The 10,880-nt window shown below is 42.3% G+C and overlaps 3 protein-coding genes across 6 annotated transcripts in view; 2 read left to right on the top strand and 1 right to left on the bottom strand.

Annotated features, from left to right (window-relative positions):
• Positions 1 to 10,880, top strand: part of LOC124861401 (NACHT, LRR and PYD domains-containing protein 4C-like) — a 609,184-nt gene that overhangs the window by 11,828 nt on the left and 586,476 nt on the right. The window lies entirely within an intron of this gene.
• Positions 1 to 10,880, bottom strand: part of LOC124861391 (NACHT, LRR and PYD domains-containing protein 3-like) — a 923,911-nt gene that overhangs the window by 718,560 nt on the left and 194,471 nt on the right. The gene's annotated exons all lie outside the window — the stretch shown is intronic.
• The window catches only part of LOC124861145 (gastrula zinc finger protein XlCGF57.1-like), a 45,310-nt gene that overhangs the window by 31,764 nt on the left and 2,666 nt on the right, over positions 1 to 10,880 (top strand). The window contains exon 4 of the mRNA XM_047354667.1: positions 10,446 to 10,600. Coding sequence (XP_047210623.1) covers positions 10,446 to 10,600 — 155 coding nt within the window. The remainder of the gene's footprint in view (positions 1 to 10,445; positions 10,601 to 10,880) is intronic.

Genomic DNA, 10,880 nt, shown 5'->3' with positions numbered 1-10,880 from the left:
GATGCTGTTTTGAAGTCTGTTGGGACCACAGCCATGGATTTCAACATTAAAACTCCGGTACAAACTTTTCTGGAACTTTCTAAATAAAGTGCATTAACCTTCTTCAGGGACAGCCAGGAAATGGGATAACTGCGGACTTCCTGTGACGCCACTGTCCAAATAAAAGCACATCTCTTGCTACATCCTGTCTCTTCCACCCGGACTCCGTGTGAGACTGGCCGGAGAGGCAGCGCGCTAATGTCTCTTTGCTGGCAAACAGACATAAACTCTTCAAACTGGATCCAAGGGTGTCATAAGATCACGCGATCATATGCAAAGTTAAGTATGAGTGAATCACTGTTTGTGTACCCAGTGATTTTGTTCATAAAGAGGGGAAATTAAGGTATAAGCATTGCTTTACTCTCTCTGAGATCTGCAGAAGCGAACTGTGTTCCAGAGAATCCCCTGCAGAGAAGCGGTCTCTACAAGCCGAGTGAAGCGGGGTTTTCCAGTCTGAAGGAAGGACAACAGCAGAGACTGCATCACCGTGGTAACGTGCAGTTGGTTGACGGACACAACGAGCCGTCTTTCATCCACAGCTACGAAGGTTAGCTTTGTTCACGGAGCTTTCTTCAAACGTTGTCGTCGCCCGGACAACTCCTCCTCAACACAATTCAAACGAGATTAGGGTTTGGGCAGAGAGATAGAAGTGATTTAGAATGAAATAATCTAAACGTTTTTCATTTTATGAAGTTTTGTTTTGTTTGTGTGTTTTAAAGTTAAGACAAACTTTACTTGAAGGGTGATTTTAAACAGAAGATTGATCATAACGCGCCGTCCGCATTTATGCATTTTAGCCCTTTTATTAACGGTATTTTTAAAGTGTGTGTTGATTCTGGTGCTAAGCTATTAGCCTCCTTTGTTAGCTTTAACTGCTAACAGCTAAGAACACGTTCTTGCTGTTAAATAATATTTTCCCAGAAAAGGTTGTCAGTTTTCAATCCAGTAAATAATAGTTCCCTAAACATTATTTTACTAAATTTGATGACTAAATAAACACCATTAAGTCCCATTTCTCCAGAAAGATTTATCTCTTTTCCAAAATATTTCCTTAAATATTTTACCATTTCCTTAATAATATTTCTTTAAATATTATTTTAATAAATAAAGGCAGCTAATGAGACACCGTTGAGAATTAGTCATCCAGTTGGTTTTATTCAGCAAATCGTTCTTTAAAACATTATTTTATTAAAATAATATTTTATTTGATCTTGCATTGTGAATGGTTGTCTAAACGTTTGCTGATTATTGCCTAAGTTGGTTCCAAGACTAACTTAACTTCATTTCCAGATTCTTCAAGATAATCCTTGGTTCTCAAACATAAACATTGCATGGTAATGTTGCATCACTCTTTTTGGTCATGATTTTCAATCATCTTTAATCAACTAGTTTATATTGTACATAGCCCATTAGTCTTCATTATTCTTTAATTCTGCTTGGTAGTTTAGTTGGATTGTTTTAGCATAGTAAAGAGTTTGTTGATTGAAATATGTTTGACTTTGAGTTTATTTATTTTTATTAACAAATTATTGTATTTTAAGAAATTGTGAGAATTTATTCCATATATGTGCCGAGTTTATGCTGTTCAATAATGTCAGAGCTCGTCTCACACCTTTCTATTTTGAGAATAAATGATTAACACTTCCATTTTTGAAAGCATTCTTTGTTTACAGCATTTTTTCACACCCGCCTAAAACTTTTGCTCAGTACTGTATTTCCTGCTTTATCCTGAATAAGGTGGATAATGTTTGTTTTTCTGATATTTTAACATTTTACGCCCCTAAATATGATCAGAAATTGTGAGAATTAATCACTAATCCATTATTATTTTCACAAATGCAACTTTTCTAGACTAAAATCTCCCTTTATTGCAGTCTACAAGGATTCTGACTTAAATGTAAATGATATCCAAACCTATTGGAACAAGAAGGCAGGTAGAACTAGAAATATTTGTGTTTCCTTGGAAGTTTGTTCTAATGTTCAAATGTTTTTCATTCTTTGGGGCCTCCTGGCTCATTGCTCGGCATTTTAATTGTTACCTTGTCTCAACACATTTCATCCGGATTTTGAAATATTCACTTTGAAACATCGTGTTTGGAAACAACTGTAAAAGCACACGTAATACATAATAACAACAATACATTTATTTCCGGTTCCGCTGGCCCCGCCCCCACTTCCCAAACACGTGGATCTCTTCCGGGTTCTTCATCCTTTGTTCCCTGTTCGTCAGCAGCCCAGAAGCGGGAGTGTTGATAAAGCTGTAAGAGAGCTGCAGCAGCAGCAGTTGATGAACTCTGGAAAGAAGTCCAGCAGCTTGAGGAACATCTGGTCAAAGAAACTGGAGGGAAGCAGGAGCTCAAACAGCGGCAGGACGCAGCAGAGGAAGAGACACCAGATGATGGATGATGTTTTCCAGCCCAGATTAGGTTTGGATGTTTCCTTCTTCATGCCAACTGTGTGGATGGTAGTTAAAGTTTAGGAGCCGTTTTCAGTCTGCTGGTGGATTATTCCTCTGAATTAGAACTCGTTGTTAGGATAGTGAAACATCAGCAGGAGCTTCTGGAGCCCAGCTCAGAAATATTAGAGTTTGAAACGACAGAGGATCATCTAACTGCGGTGAAGTGAGCCGATATAAGTCAATGGATCTGATGTGTGTTTGTTTTTAAAAATAAAGATACAATAATAAGTGCAGGTTTTAGCAGTTATTTAGATTTCCACAAACTTTTCCCAACGTTTATTTTTCTTGTCATCAGGTTAGAAACTATGTGGTGTAATTTTCCACAAATATCAACATCCAATAGAGGAAAATGTGTCCATCCTTTTTTTTTCTCATTATTTTAGAACCTAAAAATAAAATAGGTTCTTTAAAAATGAAAACACATTTTAACATAGTAGATATTGTTGGAAAATATTTAAAATACTTAATATGGTCTGCATAGCTATGCTCAAGTTAGGTTTAATAATATGTGAAATAAAATGTACTGTGTAACTTAGTGGATTGCTCAAAACAGGTGTGTGTGTGTGTCTGACTTGGCTGTGGTCTGCCTGGCAACAGTGAAGATATTTCTGTACATGTCTGAAAATAACAGCCAAAAGTAGAATAACAGGAATGTTGTGAAGGTCGAACAGACAGCTGAATGCCAGGTGTAAGAGTTCAACTGACACTCAGCTAAAAATATGTGTTTTTCTTTGTAATTGTACACGCCTTGTGCTGTCTCTGTGTAGTCAGGAACACTTCTACTTTTTTTCTCCCCTACACCGTTCTTTTATTGGACACACACATACTACAGGGAGTATACATTTTACATTTGTTGTGCAGCGCCTTATCAGTTTCTCACACATTCTTTTGCTGAAGGTCAGTTCTGAGGCATCTTCTATTGATGAAACTAACACATGCACTCACACCCTTCAGTGCCTGTTTTTTCAAGTTCACAAATAATACATGTTGTTCTGCACAGTTAACTTTCTAAGCGCTACAGGTTCAGACTAATTCCACACTGTTATGAACATAAGAACACATTACAATTTTTGATATATAACACTTGCTTTTGAATAAAAACCCTGTCTGGGGAGAGAAGCAGAGAAGTGTTTCTGGTGACTCAGCTGGAATCTCTTCCCCTGCTGGGCGAAAGAAACTGTGTGCTTCCTTTTATTATTTAGTTTTACTAAAACAGTATAGCATATGACTTAGTTTTTCCAAAACAAACGAGCACGCAGGAGTTTCTGGGAACAACTCCATCAATATTTATCAGAAACTATAACTTGTCTTTTTAAAAGGCCATGTAATGTTTGCGTCTTTAAATTAGTTTTATGTAGCTGAGGGCAAAAATTGCTCTTTTTATTGTAAAGGTGACAGACCCCTAGTTTAGGATAAAACATCTCACTGAATATGAAGTTCAATAAAATAACCAGAAACTGTTCTGTAATCTTCTTGTTGCTGATGTAGAGACAGCTCCTTCAGTGCATATTAAACTATCATTTGCACGTCAAATATTCTGAACATAAAGCCACAAGCATGGAGTAAAACATGTTCCCATCATTGAATAATAACGCTCACTGATATAAAAGTGATACTTAATAATTAAAGCTACAACTAATCATAAAATAGAATAGATCTCATGGGTTCTGATGGATTTCCCTCAGAAACTGTCCACTAATGCCGCCTGATGCATATTTCACACATTGAAGGATTGTTTAAGGAACAAGTAGTTGTTGGTTTATGATAAATCATGTCTCCTTTTTCTTATCACTGCATTAAATGATGAAATGTGTTTATTTCTGGTCTCTGTGCTATATTCATATGAACAATCTCTACTTCACAAACCATCTGCTTCACAGCAAAACTCGGGCAATTATGTTTTATATAATAGTGATTTAATTCAGGGGTTAAATATGAGATTCTGCACATGACCTAAACTGTCAGTTCTTGAGGTTCAGTTTTCTCTAAACTGCTGATCAGATGTTTTTCTCTAATGTGAATCTTTACCAGCTTAGAAACATAAAGTTGTTCATAATGCATGTAATGTGTTTCAGTGCTGCCAGCAGATGTTAAAGAAGAGGCTCCTGAAGAACAGAGTCCTGATGTGGATCAGCAGGAGCCAGAGCCCCTCCAGATAAAGGAGGAACAGGAGGAACTCTGGACCAGTCAGGAAGGAGAGCAGCTCACTGTGAAGGAGGAGACTGATACCAGGTTTCCATTAACTGCAGCTCCTATCAAGAGTAAGGATTTGTTTGTGTGTCTCCTGTCTGGCAGCTAACAGTCTGGTGCATCTGGTTGTCTTTTATGATCTAAAGTAGATTTGCTTCACAAAAAGGAGGAAGAAATGAGACGTTTCCTGAGCTGAAACTGCCGGGAAAATACGATGCAAAAAGATTATAAAGATATCTACGCAGAACCTGGAGAGACTAAATTAAACTATTCTGCTCTCCTACAGACTCAAAGTTCACAACAAAATGTATTTAAAGGCTAAAAAAGTGGTTTTTGCAGATGTCTCCTTTAACACTGCTCTTAATGTGCATGTGCATTCCTCTCTAGAGACACTGGTTATCAGTATAAAACCATCTGGCTCCTGTTGGAGTTGTTCCCAGAAACTCCTGCGTGTTCGTTTGTTTTGGTAAAGCTAAGTCATATGCTATACTGTTTTAGTAAAACTAAATAAAAGGAAACATAGAGTCTGCGCAGTTTCTTCTGCCCGGCCGGGGAAAGGTGTTCCAGCTGAGTCACCAAGAAAACTTCTCCTCTTTTCTCCCCAGACAGGGTTTTTATTCAAAAGCAAGGCGTGTACAATTACCAAGAAAAAACACATATTTTTAGCTGAGTGTCAGTTGAACTCTTACACCTGGCATTCAGCTGTCTGTTCAACCTTGACAACATTCCTGCTATTCTACTTTTGGCTGTTATCTGAGACATGTACAGAAATATCTTCACAGTTGCAGGGCAGATTATATCTAAGCCAGACACACACACATGCACAGAGGCCTCTTTTGAGCAAGCCACTAAGTTACACAATACATTTATTTCACACATTATTAAACCTAACTTGAGCATAGCAATGCAGACCCTATTATATATTTTAAATATTTTCCAACACTCCCCCTGTGATGTTCTTCCTCCACGTCGTCTTAAGGAGTTTTCTTCTTCTTTTGGCCTCTTTATCCTTAAAGTTATTAACAGTAGTTTGACCTCCAGCGTGGAGCAGAACAATTTTAAACATACTATTGTGAAATCTGGCCTCAATCATTTTGCTTTGTTAAGCTTTAGGCCGATCTCCAAGTTACCCTTTTCTGTCCAAAATTTTGGAACAACAGTTTACAACCAGCTGAAGCCTTACTGGATAAATATATGATTATGGAAGTGTTCCAGTCTGGGTTTAAAACTTACCACTGAATCGGCTCTTTTAGGGATTTTTGATGATGTATTCTTAGCAACGGATTCTGGGAACTGCTTTTAGATTTACCAGCTGCTTTTGATCCAGTGGATCATAACGTTCTCATCTCCAGACTGGAACAGTGGGTGGGCATCACTGGCTCAGGTCTTTAATGGTTCAGGTTCTACTTCTCTGATAGGAGTTTCTGGATCATGGTGGATGATTTTACCTCCCCTGGTGGATACCTCAAGGCTCCATTCTTGGAGCCCTGAGATTGCGTTTTCTTTTTGTGCTGATTACTGTCAAGTCTCTTTCCCTTTAAAACATAATGTTTCTGATTAGCCTCTCCTTCATTGTCTTAGTGACATCTGGGCATGGATGGCACTGAACTTTCTTAATTTTAATAAAAAATAACTGGTCATGCTTTTCAAATCCAGTGACTCCAGCAGTATTTCTTCCTTTGGCCCAGCATAAAAATCCAGCATCATTAATTCAGTTTTAGTTTAATAAAAATGAACCGCGGCCTAAAACTTGAAACTGGTTTGAATGTCCCACCCCAGTAGCAGCTTTAATTCTGCTTCGTTGTTACATTGACTACCTCTCAGCGGTAGCCCGAAGGTCCTGGGTCTTACTCCCCCTCCTCATTTATCTTCTGCATGTAGCTTTGATATCTCTGTTGAACAGGTGTGTATAGAGCTTTAAAAGCTTCACCCTAGGAAATCTCCTGGTCCTGACGGTATCAGCCCAAGGGTTCTGAAGGCTTGTGTGGGTCAGCTGAGTGGAGTGCTGCAGTACCCCTTTGCTATGAGCCTGAAGCAACAAAGAGTTCCAGAGCTATGGAAAACATCATGTCTGGTCCCAGTGCCAAAGAAAGTACCTTCTAAAGGATTTCATGGCTATAGACCCATAGCTCTGACCTCCCACATTATGAAGGTCAGAGAGAGGCTGGTTCTGGTGCACCTGAGGACACGGGTGTCTGCAGCCCAGAAGCCTCTGCAGTTTGCTCACCAGCCCCATGTTGGAGTGGGGTTCTGTGTGTGTCTTTTAGACTTTTATTAGTGCATATTGTTTGTTTTTATGGGTGTATTTTATGCTGGGATAAATTAATTTCCCCTTTGAGGATTAATAAAGTTTCAATCAATCAGTCAAAGCTTGGCTCAAGAACTTCTAGGGCGTGGGGTCACTGGCGTTTGGATCGGCTGGGCGGTGATGGTGGAGCTGAGCTGCATAGTGTTTTTCACTGGGCGGTCGTTGCAGTGGCAGTGATGTAGTGTTTTTTTCTTGTTGCTGAGGGGGGTGTGGTGGGGTCATCGGCCCTGGGTACCTGCCGCTGGCCGGGTACCTCTTGGTGGATGAGTTTGTCCTGTCATGGTGTGGGGTCGGGGGTCCGGTTGTGGGTGCGGTGCTGGGTGGGGTCTGCCCTGTTGTGCCAGTGGGCGGGGTGGCGTTGCGCAGGGCCCTTGCCTTGCCGTTGCGGCGCGCTGTGTTGTGGGGGATCGTGGTGCGGCGGGGATTCTTAGAGAGGGGCTGTGTGTGGAGCTTGCGCTGTGTGGGTGTGGCTTCATCGGCTTCTGGGCCGCGGAGTTCACCTGTGGGGGTGTGCCCCTGTGGGGGTGGAGATTTGTGGCGTTTGGGTTCGGGGGGATGTGTTCGATATCGGTGTCCTTGTTGGGGGTGGCCCTGTGGGGAGGTTCTTGTTGGGGTTCACTGGGGGTGGGAGACTCATGGGGTTGGGATCGGAGCTCGTTGGGGGGTCAGGACTGCTCCGTCCTGCGGCGGCTCCGGTTGGCGGGTTGCTTTGGGCCATGTGGACCCCTCTTTTGTACATAGCCCCCTCTCCGGAGGTGGATGGGGGTTTTTGGGGACTGGGTTCGGGGCAGGGGGGCGGGAGCTGGGCCGGGGTCACCCGGGTCTGGGCAGTACCGGCGCTGTCTGCCTGCCTCTGCCCCAGGAGGGAAGGGGACCACCTCCTGGGTCCGGGGGCTGGTTGCCCCGAGGGGGTACCGGCGCCTGGACCCGGCAGTATAGAGTATGCATGGGGAGTGTGAGTGAGTGTATGACGTCCATTGTTGTTTATCCTTATGTTGGGTGTGAGTGATTTTATGTGTATGCATGAGGGTGGGACTGGGTGATTGTGACTGTGTGTGCCTGTATTTTATTATTTTTTTTTTTGCAACAGGTTGGGTCTTGAACTGCTCCCTCTCCTGGATCAGCTTCCTCCCCGCCACACCGCCTGCCGGTGGTTGGAGTCTCTGCCTGCTGGTGTACTTGTGGTTCTCGGTGTCCGCGACCGGGTGCTTTGGTGTGGGCTGGCTCACTCCCGGTGGCTGCTTGCCGGGGCCTGGCCCCCTGTGCTCTGTCGGGCCTCTGCTTGGGGGGTGGTGTGTCCCGGGGTCTTGGGCCTCTGGCTCCATGGCTGGATCTGCTCGGGCGTGGACGGCTGCCGGCGGGGCCTGTGGACTCGTCGCTGCGGCTCCCTGGGGCTTCAGCAATGTCGCTGCTGGGTGGTTCCCCTGGGACTCTCCACTGCTCTTCTCTGGGGCGGTTGCGGTAGTCCCAGCGGTGGTTCTCCTGGGGTTCCTGTGCTTTGGGGGGCCTTTAGATGTCTGTGGCTCGGATCTCCTCAGTGTCCGTCCAGGGACCATGGGGCAGGTCTGTGGGTCCTCACACTCGCTATTGCATATTTTTATGGAGAAACCTTGTATACAAAAGCGTGTCCACACCCATACTCACAGGTGTTAAGTTTCAGGTGTTGACAGATACACAGATGTTCTATTTTGGGCTGCACCTCTCACTAAGTACATTTTACATTCAGAATTACCGTGTACTATTTTGTTAAAAAAAAAAAAAAAGCAGCTGCAGCTGTATAAGCAAGCAGGGTGTAATCTTGTATTCTCTTTATCCTTCTTTCTCTCCTCCACTCTTTCCTCCTTTTTCCCCATCTCTCTCTTTTTTGAACTTCTTTTTTCCTTTTCATTTCAGTCTCCGTGTCCGTAACAATTGAAATATTCCCAAAGAAGTTTATAATAAAGTTTCTTTTATAAATATCAAGCAGAGCTTTAAAGCATTAGCTGTGATGCTCTGCTTGTGAAAGTAAATCTGTTGGGCAATTTCTTGGCACTCAGACAACAATTCTGAGCGATATTCTGCCGGACAGGACACGCTAAAATAAAAAGAATGGCATGTTGTGAAATTATGATTATTTGATTATGAATATTTAGGAAAAAATAGAATTTAACAATCATAATTAATATATAATGTATTATTCATATCCAAAATCAATCACCTTGTTTAGCTATTCAGAATATACTATGAAAATGTGATTGTTTGGCTGCTTGCACTTAATAATTGGAAGTATTAAGTGAGAAGCATGGACGTGAGGACATGATGAGTGGCTGAGATCTCGTGAGAGCTGTGCTCAAGTAATAACTCAAGTAAAACAAGCCAATAAATTGAAGCCCAACATAGAAACTTTTAAAATACTAACCACTGTCTCATATTTCCCAATAAAACAAACTGGAAGAGGAAACCTTAGACAGCCTGGAGAGCTAGGTAGATGAATGTTTTGACAACATAGTAGTGGGCAAAACACAAAAATCTGCATCCATGACCACACCAGCATCAAGATATCCCCGTTCAGAATGCTCGGCCAGCACCTCCACTATCTCTCCAGAGAAAAGCTACGCTGATGTCCTGAACTCTATCGACAAGAAGTTACCCAGCCTGGATGCTCGTCTTACCCTGGTGGAGGTTCTCCACAAGGAATTTTCAAGCTCTGAGGGAATCTCTGGAGTTCAGCCACAAACAACAAGCTTCGCTCACAGCCAAGAAACAAACACTGAGGGATAAGGTAAAGAAACCGATGGAATGATGCAGCTGTCTGAAACAAATAAATGAGGGAGACCATCCTGAATATACAAGCTCGGGGCATACGGGACAACCTTGTCTTCTCCAGCATCCCGGAACGGGCAGAGGAGGACGCTGAATCCACTATCTGGGAATTTCTCCAAAGTCAGCTAAAACTCCCAAGTGACGAGGTTAAAAATATCACATTCCATCGTGTTAACTGGCTCGGAGGTAAGAACCTGACAACAACCGGCCTCGGTCATTTGCAGTGAAATTCAGGCACTACAAGCAGAAAGAGCAGGTCAGGAGTCGGGGTAGAGAGCTACGGGGAACGAACTTCAGCGTCATTGACTAGTTTCCAAAGGAGATCCTCGATTGGAGGAGAATATTATTCCCAATCAGGAAGAAATATATCACTGAAGTGGCTGTAGATAAACTCTGTTAATGGTCAGTTGTTCAGGGACCTGGTTGGATAAGAGGTTAGATAACGCAGTTATAATCTAATGTAAAGCACAGCTCAGCATGGATTGCTGGGTTTGTAGCTGGACACTGATCACCTGGCAAGTCTACTGTACTGTTCACTGATAATATTTATCAGATTATTTTCTCTAGTTTTAATCTTTATCATCATTGTCACATTATCAGGATAAAGTTGTTCATTATGCATATAAAGTGTTTCAATGATGTCTGCAGATTTTAAAGAAGAGGCTCATGAAGAACAGAGTCCTGATATGGACCAGCAGGAGCTGGAGCTCCTCCACATAAAGGCGGAAAATGAAAGAATCTGGTCCAGCCAGGATGGAGAACAACTGAATGTGAAGAAGGAGACTGATGATACCAGGTTTCCAGTAACTGTTGTTCATATGAAGAGTGAAGAGGATGAAGAGAAACCTCTGCTCTCTCAGCTTCATCAACACAAAACAGAAGAGAGAGATCTTGCAAGAAGCATCTCAACTGACCAGATAAAAGTAGAAATTAAAGTAGAGGACTGTGGAACATCAGTATCCAGCAGGAACCCAGATCTAAATACTCATGGAGGCTCTTCCAACTATTCTGAAACTGAAGATAGTGAGGATGATGAAGAGGATGATGATGTGAAGCATCATGAATCTGAGCTTAAACACTTAT

The sequence above is a fragment of the Girardinichthys multiradiatus genome, chromosome 24 (assembly GCF_021462225.1).
Source record: "Girardinichthys multiradiatus isolate DD_20200921_A chromosome 24, DD_fGirMul_XY1, whole genome shotgun sequence".
Taxonomy (NCBI): Eukaryota; Metazoa; Chordata; class Actinopteri; order Cyprinodontiformes; family Goodeidae; genus Girardinichthys; species Girardinichthys multiradiatus.
The sequence above is the reverse complement of the archived record's forward strand: the minus strand, read 5'-3'. Positions and strand labels throughout refer to the sequence as shown.